The sequence below is a fragment of the Cylas formicarius genome, unplaced genomic scaffold, assembly GCF_029955315.1.
Source record: "Cylas formicarius isolate icCylForm1 unplaced genomic scaffold, icCylForm1.1 PGA_scaffold_10__41_contigs__length_53128322, whole genome shotgun sequence".
In the NCBI taxonomy this organism is placed as follows: domain Eukaryota; kingdom Metazoa; phylum Arthropoda; class Insecta; order Coleoptera; family Brentidae; genus Cylas; species Cylas formicarius.
The window spans coordinates 13,629,377-13,645,999 of NW_026844214.1; the positions used below are offsets into that span (position 1 = coordinate 13,629,377).

At 34.0% G+C, this 16,623-nt stretch overlaps 1 protein-coding gene across 1 annotated transcript in view; it reads left to right on the forward strand.

The window, feature by feature from the left end:
- The window catches only part of LOC132707604 (KH domain-containing, RNA-binding, signal transduction-associated protein 2-like), a 284,859-nt gene that overhangs the window by 254,875 nt on the left and 13,361 nt on the right, over nucleotides 1-16,623 (forward strand). Inside the window, exon 6 of the mRNA XM_060679513.1 lies at nucleotides 7,034-7,256. Within this exon, the coding sequence (XP_060535496.1) occupies nucleotides 7,034-7,256 (223 nt within the window). The remainder of the gene's footprint in view (nucleotides 1-7,033; nucleotides 7,257-16,623) is intronic.

Genomic DNA, 16,623 nt, shown 5'->3' on the forward strand with positions numbered 1-16,623 from the left:
ACATCACTGTGTAGGAACAAAGAGAATAGAGAAGCAGAATGAAATCGAAAAAGTTGTTGTGAGTCTTTCATACAGTGATATGGTTTATCTCATGCAGTTGTCCTGTTTCTTTATGGTGTTATCAACTCCAGCAATTTGTTTGCGTAAAAACTAATACCTTCACTTAATTTTTCAAAACTAACTTTCACTTTACTTATAGTCTCAAAAATCTTGGCGACTTTCGCTTAATACTTTCAAAAGTATAGCGACTTTCGCTTAACACTAAAAAACAATTGCGACTTTCGCATTAATCTTTTTATATTCCTAGAAACTTTCGCTTAACACATCAAAATCATGGCGAAGTCGCGTAACACATTCGAATCAAAGCGACTTTGGTTTAACACTTGTAAACAATAATATTGAAATTATCGAAGGACTTCTTTACTGTACCTTTACCTTACTTCCCTTTCTACAATATAGCAACTTTTTGTATGGTCTGCAGATACTATCCAACGTCACATACTGAATGTCATCTAACATTTGTCATTCGGTAACTTATTCTTTTCCCTTTGACTTAGCAAACACGCACATCGAATTGATCAGCACAACTAAAAAATATTTTCGCTCCAGGTAGTATCAGATTTCATTTTTTTTATTCATTCCTTTACCGAACTTAACCAACTACTTGAAAATTTTGGACTCTTAGATATTGTTTTTTTATCACGTCAATTGCTTTATTTCGTTTCGTTCTTCCTACTATATACAAAGACCAAAACAAACGTAGTCAAAAATGAAACATGGCCGATTTCAGTAATATTTTGAATATAATACAGCACGCAGAAAAAGGGTACAAAGTCCTAAGCAATCTTGAAAACAAACTTCGGTTATTAAAAAGAGCCTCGTACATAATTTTAATATAAAAATTCATTGATATCAAAGCATTAAATACTCAGATAGTTCCACAAACTTAGGCAGTTAGTTAATAAGGTATAAAGAGATTGCGGCTAGCTAACGTCGATAAACTTTAGTAACCTACAACTTCAAATTTCGGTTTTTCTATCATCCTTCCGCAAATGAATCAACTTTTCCTAATATCCCGTACAATGCGTCGATTATTATGCACACTCTTGTGAGAATCAGTATAACATATAACATGAGCAAATATTAATTTAGGCAAGAGTAGTACGAGATAATTAAAGCTAAATGTTAATGAAAATTGGTGAGAATATATATTCCATAAAATCAAAATTTTAAGTTAAATATTCTCCATAACAAAATTGCTATAGGTTTTAATTGTAATGTATTGTAATCTCTTAGGGGCGTAAACCAAGTTTTAAAAAGTTCTACAAATTACACTTCGGGAAAAAATTGATGACATTCCGCAAGAATTTGTTACAAAGGCTACACTAGATATTAGTCTTAGCCTTAAATTGTTGTTTTTATTTCTATATATTTATGTTCTTTTTATTTTTTTAATTAATTTTTCGGTTCGATGTTTTGCGTTTTCACAGCATGCAAACACTGTAACTCCAATAAAACAGTCATTAAAACAGTCATTCATAAAAGATCATTCCAGATTTCGAGAAAAAACTTCGTCTCATCTTTGTGCGCCATATTTGCTCAAATTGAATTGTGACTAAAAATTTCTGGCGTAGCATCGTTAGTGAGGACCCGATCTATTCTTTTTTTTAATCATCAAAATCTAACCAGCGGTTCCCGAGGAAGGCGATTTCGAAATTGGGTCTAGTATTTAGTGGCCGTTTTTTTTTTACAGTAAGAATGGAGTTAGATGATCTTAGCCTTACATGTTCCATTTCAATATTCTAAGGTTTGAATATTAACAAATAGAACGGTTAACTTTAACACAAACTCCAGATGTATATGATAAAATAAATAAATTTACAAATGTGTAAATAATGGAAAGTAAATCAGGGGAATGCTTTTCTGGTTACCCAGAGAATAAAAACATAGGTTTATTTCATTTCTAAAGCGTCGGGGAGCCAAAATATCACCAGATATTGCTAAAAATGATGAACGAGTGCGGTTTAGGATATTCCCGCCATTCGTTACGCTTAACATGATTTACGGTCGCAAAACCGAACACGATTGCAATCAATTTGCCGGCACATAAATTAAGGCAATACGGACAAATTGAGAAACCGCAAACAAACCGTGGGCCAGCGGCCTTGCATTTTCCATGGCCCAACGTTAAGCATTTAAACGAAACGTGAGCTGGATCGTGAGGCTATTTCCGGCCTCCCGCGGAGAATCCGATCTGAAAATCGATGTACGTTTCAGCAGTTATCGGCGAATGTAAATCAAGTGAACGCATCAGTTATCTGCACAATTGCCACAATATAGTGTTCCAAAATTGTCCCAATTATAAAGAAAACTAGTAATAGAAATAAGAAAGCGACGAACCTACGCCTCCTGCATCACAGGGCAGAGCAATGCTAAATTATGAGTCATTAATTTGAAAGAGGATAAAAATATACGTTTTAATTGTTGGATATTATTTGAATGTTATATGTTACAAATTTATAGAACAAGTAAAAATGGTCTAGAACTTCATACAATGGTGACGCATAGTTATTTTTAAATTCATATTTGTTTTTTTTATATTTTTGTAATAATTTGTCTAAATTCAAACTATTAATTTTTCAAAAAATTAGTACAAGTTATTTTGTGTTTATAAGCGGATTCAGTTTGAAGACTTTCGGCTATTGCCTGTTTAAAACAATGGTTCTAATTTTTAATAATAATAGTAATAATAGCCTTTATAGAGATATTTTAAATTATTGCACAAGATTTTAAAAAAATTACTTAATACCAATACAAACTAATGTAGTTACACATCTCAAACAGCGAAGTCTAGCTTAAGTTCTTGACATTAACCAAATATTACAATAAAAAAGAAACAACAAGCTATAATAATAACATAAAAGTGTAAAAATTAATTTTTGGTAAAATATTAATTTATTTAGGGCAGAGACTTTTGTAATTCCAATAAATGAACCTTAAATTTTTTCCTAAATACTAGAACTGAACTGAATTTACAAGAATTATGTTGGGGCATATCCAGAATGTTTTTCGTCCTTAGAGGAGCATTGTGCATTTCATACCGAAACACTAAACAATCTTTCAGGTACAGGTACAAATATTTTTTTCTAATATACGATCAAACTTTCTCAAACCATACACTAATCGGACACAGCTGTTCTGGATAAATGGATAGAATAACTTTAGAAAGGGCATACCTCAGAGAGTTTTTTTGCTAGCCAACCTTGTAGTTCTTAGAATCTGAAAGCTTCTAAACTTATCAAAAACTATTTCAGTAAGTTCGGAACACAGCAAGTATTTATCATAATTATATAAAAAAATAGTAAAAAAAGGTTTTATGGTATAAATGTTTTCATTTCACACACTCATTCCGAGACTTATAATGACAGCTAAAAACTGTTTCTTTTAATTAGTCTTTTTTTCATTTTCAAATACCTATTATTGTGTGTATTTTTCTAAACAACAGCATTTATTCTCCATTTTTGTGGTGACTCACCAATTGTTCGCGGTCTGCCCTTTCTTTGCCTTATTGTAGAGGTCGTGTTGAACTCAGACGTAACGACTTATGCATACCTACATTTCCGCGTTTATCTGCACTAGCTAGAATAGTGAAGCAAAATGAATGCGTAATGGCCACAGAAAACTAGAAAATACCAAGTTATTTAGTATTGTTTTGTTTTATACTTTATAGTTTTATGTGCGTATCTGTTTGGTTTATGTCATATTGAAAGCCAGTGATCCAAAACTCTAAAACAAAGTTAAATTGAAAGGGAGCCTGTAGTATAGGTACATAAAATACCTAAACGGTTATTCTTCTTTTAGGATTAATTTTGCCCAGTTCTCGTGAAATGTTCTCGGAAAGCGAATTAATTGTGGAAAAACCGCTACTTAGTGTGGTTAATGGGTGAAATGTAGAGGCATGCGCGGAAAATCATTACCTTCTCTACGAAAATGTTAGTGTTCCCTGCTGCGCATCAGTTTTTACCATAGTAAGGTCCACTATATTATCTAATAGCTATATGGTTGCTATCAAGAGTATAAGATGGAGAGGAACGCTCCCATTAGTGGCAATGTTAAAAAGCGTACACGACTTTCAACGCCTCTAGTGATTGTGTCCAGTCATGAAAACGGACGTACGGTTCAATTCAATTTAAAGTTTGAAAGGCAAAACGTGAAAGAAAAAATTATATCGAAATAGTTTTAATAAACTTTTTATTAAAATATAAATAAAGTGATGTTATTCGATTGGACACAAATATTAGATGCCATTCGTCTTCGTTGCTATATTAACCACGTAGGGTGAGAGAAAATAATTACAGCGAGGAGCAATAAATAGTTAAATTTAAGACTGACAGACTTTTACATTCGATGACTTGGAGCGTTCTATGGAAATCTGCAAACTAAACATAAATACATAAAACAATAAAATCACTGCATCCACGTACGAAACACGTCTTTGATTTGTTTACATAAACGTAAAATGACACTTACGAAAATTCAAACAACCCAGTTCATAGCAAACTTCACAGTATTCCGGCATTTTTGCTATTAGCAAAATCCAAAATCACCAACTTTTCGCTTTCGAAAAATCACTTGTCTCACAACAAATAAAGAAACGCAGAAGTAGTACGTGGATTCGAGGTTAAAAATTCCCCTAAATTGATGTTGATTCGTTGCAACGTTGACACATTAAAAAGTACATTTTTTCTAGAAACCGTATCGCTATTGTTAAAAAAGGAACTATTTGTTATTTTACCGGTAATGTTTAACGAAATATTAGCAAACGCATAGCGCATCGGTAAAAAAGCGCGGCATTGTCCAGCTCTGACAATATTCTCTCAGCCCTTGAAGATATTTGCATCACGTAAAAATTGAAACAATGCAGCAATTTCCGTTGTATGGGTACAGTCGGTCAAATATAAGCTTTTATACCGGGTTACTTTTGATCGCATAAACGACCGTTTATCCCTGGCGGCCAAAGAATGGAATTTCCCTAAGCGCTTATTCGATAAGTAGCATTTGAAGATGGAAAAATATTAAAAATTCCACGAGAATCCCTCTGGCATCTGCAGATCAACGAATCGAGTGGGTGGCTCGTATAAAAATGTCATTTTGTAAGCGCCTCGGGTGTCGAAAAACCTGAAAATGGCCGCCTTTAAATGCAAGCCGGCTTTTACAGCGAGCCGAGGCGCATTTGTGTCGTCATCCGGGTTGCGATAAACCCAATTCGAGCCGACCGACGGCGACGACGTCGAAGAATGTCATGCAATTTGAATTCCACGTGACGAACACGGTGGACATTACTTCGTGGGCCCCCAAACGGGTGGACGAGTTTATATTTATTAAAAATGCCGACGCCAAAAATGACCGATATTGGCACTAAAGTATCCACCGCCCGTTAGAATGGACCAAGTGCGAAGCTTTCCGTTTTTTTTTATCGTGCTCCTGCGGACCACTATGTAACCTTCGCAAAATCAATGGTTTTTTTTTGCGGCCTTAATAGAAAAATGATAGAAACCGTGTTAAATCATGGTGTTTTAGTTAGGGACAATTTTCTAAGATCTAATTTTTTATGTCCATGCACACCGTGCATGTTTTTAAATTTTTTTTAATACTTCCCGAAACTAGAGGTTAGAAGAAGTGTTAAATTCATCCTAACTTCGTACTTTAATATAAATAAAAATAACAAATAAATACCATATTTTACCGACAAAGTATGGAATCCAGTCATTCGTAAATAACTTTCGGCGTTTATGGTTTAGCAAAAAAAAAATCTGATTAAACTGTTTTGATAAATGCCACTGGATACGTTACTGTGGAATATTGGTTATGCTACTTTATTTCAAAATTGCGATTGTCCTCGGCATTCTGCTTCTTCAAACTTCGAACTATGCACTATCAATTGTCGGCGTTTTATAACAATCCTATTAATACATTCAGTATTCTTGAATTTATTCATTATTTTGGTACCAGTTGAATGAGTAATATTTTTATTTACATGTCTATTATTAAAATTGATTGGCTTCTTCTCTATTGATTTTATAATTTTCTCTCACAATCAAAACGATTTCAATTGTCATAATAACGCTACCATATTTATGAGTAAACTTCAAACACGTTTTGACGGTTTTTTTTTCGTACCACTTTACAAAAAAAACTGACACACAACACACACATCGTAATATATCAGCTTTTACAGAACGTTTTAAAGAAGAATTAAATATTATAAAACAAACCAATTTGAATAATGGTTACGATACCTCTTTGATAGATAAGATTATAACTAAAAATCAGTTTCAAATAACTCTAAACTCTATTTACCCAGTATTAAACACCGATCCCAATATGGTGCCAAAATTACTTTTAAAACCGAAAATACCATAGGAAAATATTTAAAAGTCAATTAAACTAAGCCACAAAAACTCAAAACTCCGAACAAATACTCAAGAAACGCATTGTAGAACAGAAATAATTTTATTGAAATAAAAATTTCGATTCTAATTATGCCATTCATTTAAATTGAGAAATACACAAGTGAGGATAATATTCTTATTTTACATGGCGCATCAAAAAGCCATAAACTAAACTTATTGAAAGCCATGGGGATTTACAAAATAGGATTTGAATTGAAATTGGATTTGAATGGACCCCCGTTGGTAGATTAAATTGTAAACACCCTTCGAAAAGTACAACTGATAATAATTAATTACCCCCTTTTTATATTTATAGACGTCGAAAGATGGTAATTGCAATTCTGTATTTGATAAAAGCAGGGTGTTGCCGAAGAAATCATTCACCAACAAATAATTTAAGAAAATGCGAAAAACTGAATGTATTTTAGATTTTAAAATATTCGTATGATTATCTATGAAGAATAAGTTATTCCTAAAATTAATAATAAAAAAGTTTCCCGTATGGCTCCAACTTACTGAGACACACATATTCGACAAACTGGAATGGCAATTGTTAGTCCGACTTTTTTATTCGTTTACAGGATTACAACGATGACATCCGACAGGAGCAAATGTGGGAAATGCAGGTCCTCTCCAATCAAAGAAACAACGGGGGCGGCAAAGGCGGCGAAGAGAACGGTGGCGGCAATTTCAAAACGACTCCGGAAACGGCGACTGGGGAGGACAGGCTGAAGACGCCGACAGAGTCCGGGCTACAGAGCCCGCGGGACGCCGAGCATCCCGCCCTTCGGGGAATCCAACCAGGTAAATTAATAGACGAGCCACCCTTGTGTCGAGCTCGAGAAAGCTCTACGAGAATTTTAACAACCGATGGTGTGTGTATTTTAGCAAGAGCCCGTCGCGTGACGAATAATCGGGGTAATGTGATATAGGGCTGTTCACATTTATGTATTTATGTTATGAAAACGACATTTCCATCGACAGGGCAGCCCGTTTATTATGCGGTGATCCCTTATTTCAGAATCAGTTAAAAATATAAAAAAAAAACTTAAAGACAAAAGTTGCTCGTTATAACGGGTGCTTCAATAAGAGTTTCCACATTACAATCTGAAAAATTTTTGAAACGCCACTGTATTTTTTTATTATCATATGAGATAAACAAAATTAGTCATGCAGCAATATACGACTGAACAACGTGTAAAAATTGTGCAAGCCTATTATGAAAATGGTCGATCAAGAAAAAATGCATTTCGGACTCTACATGAACTCGGCGCGCACGGACCTTCTGAGAGGACAATTTAGAATGTGGTTAAAAAATTTGAGCAAACTGGATCTGTAACGAACCTCAAACTCCCTCAACGTGCTCGTGCAGATCGGTCAGATCAAAATATTGCCATTGTCCGTGTAGCCGAAGATCCAAACACATCGATTCGTCATCGATCGCAGCAAGTGTACCTTACGTATTCAACTACACAGCGAATTTTAAGAAAAGACTTGCAGCTACACCCATATAAAGTCCAAATAACTCAGGAGCTGAAACTTCGAGATCATCAACAGCGCCGCGTGTTTGCAGAATGGATACGAGAACAAGCGGTTCAATTTTCAACGAAAATCATCTTTGGCGATGAGGCACATTTTTACGTCGGTGGCTTTGTAAACAAACACAATGCTCGTATTTGGGGATTAGAAAATCCAAGAGAGATTGTTCAAAAAGCAATGCATCCTCAAAAAGTAACTGTTGCGCATTTTGGTGCGGAGGAATAATTGGCCCTTTTTTTTTCAAGGATAATGCGGAGAACGCTATTACGGTAATGGTGTTCGCTATCGAAACATGATATCTGATTTTTTCTGGGAGCAGTTGGAAGGTGTGGACATTGAAGATTTGTGGTTCCAACAGGATGGAGCCGCGTGTCACACATCCTGAGAAACGATGCAATTGCTGCGGGGCAAGTTTCCTGGTCGGATTATCTCACGTAACGGCGATATCAATTGGCCGCCGCGATCATGTGTATAGAAGTAAACCAAACACTATTCCAGAGCTGAAACAGGAGATTAGACGCGAAATAGCCGGCATAGAACCTGAATTGTGTCAAAAAGAGTGGAAACCCTTATTGAATCACCCTTTATATAAGGTTTGTTTGTATATCAACTTTCTTATTTTAAATAGAACATGCTGTATATTAGCACATTTTTTAAATTATTCAAAACTTTCTAGATTTAGATCTATAATATATTATGTCTTATCACTTTTAATATATTTTGAATTTTGTGTCAAAGGTGAAGAAGTCAATAGGAAAATTGCCGAAACATCAGTAAGTTTAATTCATCAACAACCGACGCAGGTGAAATCTAGAAGATTGATAAAGAGCTTTAAATGTGTAATAAAATCTATCGATTTTTCCAGTTCCGAAGCATCTGTGATATATTTAAGTTAAATGCCGGCTGATCAACAACTACCATTAAAAATGTATATGAAAAAGTCATTAACAGTCTTTTTTTTTAATGGAAACACGTAATTGTTATAATTTTGGAGTATTTAAGATTTTAGAGGGGTGACTTTGAATAAGGTTGTCTATTTGAACAAGTTATAGATTTAGCAATAAAACTTTTTTCATTGTAAAAATACTATGACGCCGATTTATGGTGAAATAAACAAAGAAATGTCACTACTTTGGCTTGATATCTGTCAATGTTTAACAGTTTGATGAGTTTAATACAAAGAAATGATCTCATATCCATACAACATTTTTCTAAAAAACAACTAAATAATGCAGAAAACAGTTGTAGTAAATTAAATAAATTAAAAATAAACAATACAAATGTACATTTTTTTGTTATATGCGGATCTATTAATTGAGTATAATCTTTAAACATGGTTAAATTTTTAAATTTCCGTTTTTTTATTCATTTAACCAAGCGTCTGTTTGCAGACTTTAGCCTATTTTGAAAATTTTCAGCAAATATCAAAATGTTTTTGACAAAATTTATCACATTCTAAGAAATTAAACAGATTCAAATAACTTTTGTGTTAGTAACTTAATTACCGGACATGACTTTTAAGATTTATTAAAAATTATCAAACACCAATTAATAGGTGCCCCTTCTATAGTGTTGATTGTTTTTCTTTGCTACGTTTTTACAATAGAAAAATATTTTAATAATAATATTTTGAATTCTAAAACTTTTTGAAGTAGGCCCACTTTATACAAAGAAACCCTTTTTAATGCTAAATGCTGGAAAATTATTATAATGGGGCATTTCCATTTGAAAAAATAATTTTAATGATTTTTTCATTTGAATTATAACGTTGGTTTTTAATGTCTCTATATCAAATTATTTTTTAAATATCAACACAAACCGCTAAAGTAGATCCTATTTTACAAGAAAATAACCATCAAATTATAACAAAGATTTGTGAATCAAAACTTTTGTTTTTAATTTTTTTTAAATGTCAAAATTCTTAATACTAAACAAAGAAAATTTTGCACTCGTTTTTTCTTATGTTTTGTAAATATTCGTCTACACGGTAAAAAGCTTTCTCTCTAATAATTTTTCTTTCACCATAAGTGAAATGGTTTCACAAGTTATTATTTGGCGAGTTATTTAAAAGTAATTGCCGTATATTTAGGGGGGAACGGAAAGCAAAATTTACCCTTTCTGCTGTTTAAATTATGCAGGATCACAATTTTTTTTTAATTTGACGCGATTTGAAGAAACAAATATAGAGATTTCGCTCGAAGATATTCCACGAGGGTTGACAAACCACAAACGACACCATATGGTAGCCTTACGACGGCATTTACACAATAAATCTAAAACTAGAGCGGAACTTTGAGAGTTTAATTTTGACCTTAGATATTTACAGAGCGTCTCAAACTCGGTGGACTTTTTCATGAAATCTAACACAAATTGCTATCCGGTTCGTATATATGTGGCAACGCTGCAATATCACAGATATTTTGTAAATTGATATCACAGGCCACCTCCATCGGTTGAGTTGATGTTATAGTTCCGAATATTTCAAACGAATGGCTTTCTATTTAACAACTTCTCTTAATTAGGAACCTCTAGTTTAATGTTTTTCCCGCAGTACGCGGGTTGTAAAAGCAACAAAAATACACCTAATAACATATGAACATAATATAATATAATAAAGGCAAGCAAGCGTCAACATGCAATTTGAGGCCTTTAAAGTGGGGTGTCGAGATTTCAACATTTATGATTATTGTGCGTACATTAGACTTTATTTTATGCCATTCAAACTTGTTCGCATTAAAAATAAAATAATATAACTTTTGTTGAAATATAAGTCTTTTTGAGCCTTTGCAAGTGCTGTGATTCTAAGACAACTCGCCTTTTGCCCGTTCATCTGTTCTGTTATTATCATGTTGTTATTATTTTTGTCGTAAAGGGCAAACAACTAGACTTTTTGGTGGACGATGGGACTATACAATCCAACACTCTTACTGTCAAGTGTCCGGATAGAGTCCAATGGTTTGTTAATGTTTTTATTGCATATCATAAAATAATTGAGGACAGGTCATATTATTATATCTCCAAAAATAACATAAACATAATTATGCCCACTCTGTTCTCGGAACAGGATGCTAGAGGAACAGGACCAAAAATTGGCGTACCTTACTAACTTCAGTGATAAAAAAATATCCCTTGTGCTTGCCCAAGTCTAGACGGTTGGAAGTGCAGGTGCTGGAATTAACCGACGCTCGGCGCCGTACGTGAGAATTATGCAATTTGTAAAGAGCTGCGATTAATCTTGCCGGTCTCGGTCGAATTTGTGCAGCGTTCGTCCATTTAATCCCGAGCAGCGGCTTTAAAAGATTTAGAAGATTTGTTCCGACCGCTTTTTCCATGATAGCGGGGAACGATTGTTATTGTAGAAGAGGGTTATTTTCCGTACAGGTCAGTTTTAATCTCTCCATTTCAGACATTTCAGACCACATTGCGTTTTTTGTTCCATAGCAGGGCCAAAGATTTACCTGGAATTGTCCTGACGCAATCTCACTACACCAGGTTTACTGGCCCTATCTGATCCACTATTAAACACACACATAATTAAATAACACTATTAAAATTTTGTCTGTATTCGATTTAGTATATCCGCTGAGATACGAAGAAAAACGGCTCGACAGAATTTTATAAAAACTATACCAATGATTCAAGGTCAATCAGAGAGCCTATATGAATTTTTTTTAACTTTTTTTAAAAGTGTCCATGAAAATGGACAATGGATTTTCATCAGGACATAATTTAACTGACTTTGAGAAAAGTCATAATCATAAAAGTAATTATGTTCTGATGTAATGCACAGGTAAATTTGGCAAAGATTACAAACAAAAATGTTTTCTTCTTACAATTTGTCTGCTTGTCTGCTTACAACGCATGGAATTCTAAATTTTTACTAACTCAGGCAAATGCATTCGCTGCTTACGTAGGGTTGGACTGGATCTTAGTGTATCATAGCCCGCCAAAAAATGTCCACTTTTTAGTCCAGCAAACTCCTCGTAGTAGCTAATCATCCTGTCTATGAGGTCAATGCCTCCCATGCAGTCATTGTAACATTTAATTATGTGTGGACGTGGGATTTGAATATACTTAGAACTTTTTTTTTACACCATCGTTTACAGCTATCTACAGGTTGCTGTCCTAATGCTGTGGAAGATATTAAAATTGGTTTTTGATCAAAGCATTGTTTGTTCTGTAAAACCTCTAGCAAATTTCTTTATTACTTCCACCGCTGTCAAATGTACTGCAGCAGGTATCCTTGATTTCATTATCGTTCCTGTGCACAAGCAGTATTATTGTATTGCGATCAATAAACACATGAGAACCTGCTCCCAGAGAATTTGACAAACGGATTACAGCACTAGCTCCTACTCCCAAGTCTACATTACAAGCTTGAAGTAATGTTCCTTTTCCTTAGTCCAGTTCAAAATCTAAGACGAATCCTTCTGGTGTCGGACAAACAAAATGTTTAAGGCCTTCTGGGTTAGGTACACACACCCGTAAAAGGAATCATTTGCTCATCTATAGATACTATGGGATGACGTTCTAAGGATAATCAGCTATCTTTTATTTTATATCTTATCTTTTATTACTTCCATAATTTTTTTTTGGTGCTGTGCAATGTCAGTGTCCACGACAACTTTTAGATGACTTCTAATGCTAAAAAATCTAGTTCTAGTCATACTCTTAGTTATTTTTTGCACCCCGGTGGCGGCAGCCCTATACATTTTAATTTGCAGAAACTTTAAGCATGAGATTAGAAGTGAAATTCCTTGAAATTTTTTTATTTCGTCAACTGTTAAATTCATAGGTTGACTGTGTTCTGTGAAGTATTTTAGGATCGTTAAAGCACAAATTTCTTCCACATCAGAATCTTTGAATTTTAAAACAGTCAAAAGCATTCCATTCCCTTCGGTCATAACTGATGTCCCTTATTTGAGGCTCCTGGATATCTAGTGCTTGAAACCTATCCTTTTTCTTCCATGATGTTCACCCACAGCGACTACTCAGAACACTGAGAGGCACATTTATTTCTGTTTCTGAATCAGATGAATCATCTAAAAGATCACGGTCTTCAAAGGGTAATTCCTCTGCATTTTCATTGCTGTTGACAAGATTCTTAGTGATATCACATTCAAAATCGTCGCCGTCATGTTCAGCTGCCTCAATGTCAGAATCTCAGAAAAAACGTAAATAATTTAAAGGCTCATACAAAAAACATAAGCATTATGTAACTCAATGTCCATTTAAATATACACGATATTTTTTTAATTGTAGCACATGCAAACAGCTAATAAATAAGATAAAAGGTACTTGACAGCGAGGCTAGACATCTTACTACTTGTTAAAAGTTTTTCTTTATTTATTTTTATCACAAAATCATAAATACTTACAGTCAAGCATTCATAGAATGTGGAAGGTATCGTATATCTTACTGCAGTTTTTGCATAGATGGCAGCACTAATTCGTCCATTTTAATCTATAATTGGATTTTGAATTAATAATAATGTAAAAATAGAAGGTCCATTTAAATAGACGCTGGATCTCAGGAGGATATTATTGAGTATCATTTCGAGTATATTTTGGTGATCTTCATTATTAAAGTGATGACGACATGATACTAATCAAATCAATGGCGTATTTAAATGTGTTGAACATTTGTGACAGTAGAAAATTGGAAAACGGGAGTGCCTAAAGTTTGGTGTAGCAATGGTTTTTACAGAACTGCAAAACCATTATGACGACTGCTACTTTTGTTTCGTTAATATTGAAAGCATAAATAGAAATAATAGACACAAATCCTGATCTCGATTATGTAATAACAGTCGGAAGAAATACCCGTTCCATCCTTCAACATTTTTCAAAGAATTCAATCAAGAAACGACAGCAAATTTGAAACATATTTAAGAACTCTGCAATTTTTAATTCAAAAAGAACTGAACGTTCTTATAAGAGATCTGTGCCTCTGAAAGAAATCTGCTGAATTATTTGCATCCAGAGTAAAAACAATCTACTTTATCCAGTTACGACTATTAAATTTTATGGTAAAAGTGATATAAATAATATGTAATAATATTTAGTAACAATATAAAACGACTAATAGAAAAAATGTTCCTTTGGTGAGTTTGGCTAGTTTTTATAATCATGAAGGAAACTTCCTCCTTCGACAGCAAAACCGCTATACAAAATATCCTCGTTTTGCGCCTTTGGGGCATAAAGCGTGAGCAACAAACCTTTGATTTCGAGAGAAAAAATCCTAGTTCCTCCATTGCATATCATGCTATTATATTTCATGGTCCTCAAATAGAGCAACATGTTAAAGACCTACAATTCACCACGTCAATGACAGGCACTGGATTTGTGTTCATTTGTACAACATTTTCTTGGTAAGCAGGGAATTACGTACAATTAGTGCAAACTATGTTTTCAAATTTTAATATTCTCCGTTGCATGACTGTAAAAGTTCATTACCTACACAGTCAAGAAAAATTCCATCAGAACATTAAAACTATGAGGATGCAGGTGGGCCTTAGTAAATCAGTTAGTTTGAAATGTCCCCGTGAAGAGGACACCCAAACGAATAATAATAAAATTTAATGCATAAATGGGAGTGTCATTAATCGCTCACACACGGCGACGCTCATTAGTTTTTTGTCATTGGCGCTGTGTCTCGAAAGTCGTATAAAAGAAAATATTTACGTGGCTAATATATGTAAATCTACTTTTGTTTTGTTTGTTATAAGTTTTTTGTTCTTTTTTACTGTGTTGTTATTAAAAATTGCTATGGAATTGCGACTTTTCTAATAATTCAAAGGGTTGAAGGCAAACCACCGCCTCCTCCGCGTTGTCAAAGTGGGGGGCGAACTCGTGATACGTTTTACCCCGTACGGCCGTTTTGGAAAGGTAATACTCAAATAGACAATAGCGCGACCGAAACCTCACCGTCGCTCTTGCTCAATCAAAAGGGCGATTATTGCGTCGGTTTATACAAAGGGCGGACCAGACATAATTTGCGCAATAATAAATTCACTATAGTAAACTTGGGGTGGTGCAGCGGATCGCGAAATTTCAATCCGAACTTCGTAATTGACAATTAAAAGTGCAGCAAAGGATTCCGATATAATGCCCGAAATGATCCGCGAGGAATTAAAACGTACCTGTGCAGGCGCTCCGATTCGAACGATTACCTTGGAAGATAATTAATTTTTCTTTGAAGAATTTTAAGGAAGAATCGGTGCGCTAAATATACATCTCCCTTACGGAAATTATTGAGGAAATGCAAAGTAGAACGAGAGATAATTTTTTAAGGTCATAAATTTCGTTACTAATATTAAATTTTATCTCAATTAGTAAGAGCCAAACTCAAACCATACAAATTTTTGCTCTAGCATGGTGAGAGAGCTGCAATTTAAGGAGATATGTCAGTGAACGTTAAAGCCTTTAAAGAAGGGTGTCCAGTTTTTGAAGCCTTGCCGTCTTGATCGCTTCATGTGATATTTATTCCCGTTATTGACGATTGGTTATTTCGGCAGTAAAATTTGAATTGGCGGCATTGGTTTCATACTAGTGAAATTTTTGCCTTGCGTGGTTTATATTCATATTGATATTAAAAAAAGTTCGTTGATTATCATTAAATACAGCATAAAATAAGAATTATCCTAATAACAGCTTTTGATAGAAAAAATTTATTCAGTAAACCTAGCTAGGTACACTTTAAAAGAACTGCAGCAATATCTTTGTAAATTCTCGACCAACGCTTTGCTTGTTTAAAAGTACAATTCAAAAATTTCCTTTGAGTTGCCGGCCTCTGCAGTAGACCCAATTAAAATAAGTTTAATAATGCTTCTCCTTCTACCGGCGTTTCACGTTACAATTTAAATACGAGAAAATGAATTTCATCATAAAATATTGTTCTTGCGCTGTTTTTGACAAACCCGACACACAAACCATGCTTTATTGTCGCTTTAGCAGCTTTACTATTGGGGGATATCGGGGACTTCCGATCATGCGCATAGAAAACTCTTGCAAAAGATATGACTATAACCTAAATTGGGGTTGAATACTAATTTAGTTGTGATAGGGCAACGTAAAACGAAAGCGAGTACTTTTTTTTGTCATAACTTTTGCTTTGACATAAAAAGTTTAGTTTAAAAATAAAACGGATGATCCTCAAAGCGCTTTCTTTTTAACATAGATGATAATGGCAGAAGTACGTTTATTTTTTTTTCCGGACATATTCGAATGATTGGTTATTTGCGATTTGGTTAGTAATTGATTGATAATTACAAATAACTTTTTTATGTTTAGAAAATTTTTCTGTTTGGTTGTGTAGATGTTTATATTGTCAAACTGTCTCTGCTATAGGAAATAAAGTAAAATTGTACGCATATATAGGCTGTGAATTTAAATATAAAATTTTTAAAAATGCGTGGGAACATAAAAATTGAAGTTTCATCAAATTTTGTATTTGTAGTCAGTCAGTTAGTAATTACAATTTTCTATTAACACAGTTATACCAAATATTGCTTTGATTTAAAACTTTTATGCTTATATGACACCTAGGTGGGATCAGCACTTTCCTACTAAAATATTATTACAGTCAGACCACGTAATCCAGGGATGGGCAAATACTTTAAAGCGCGGGCCA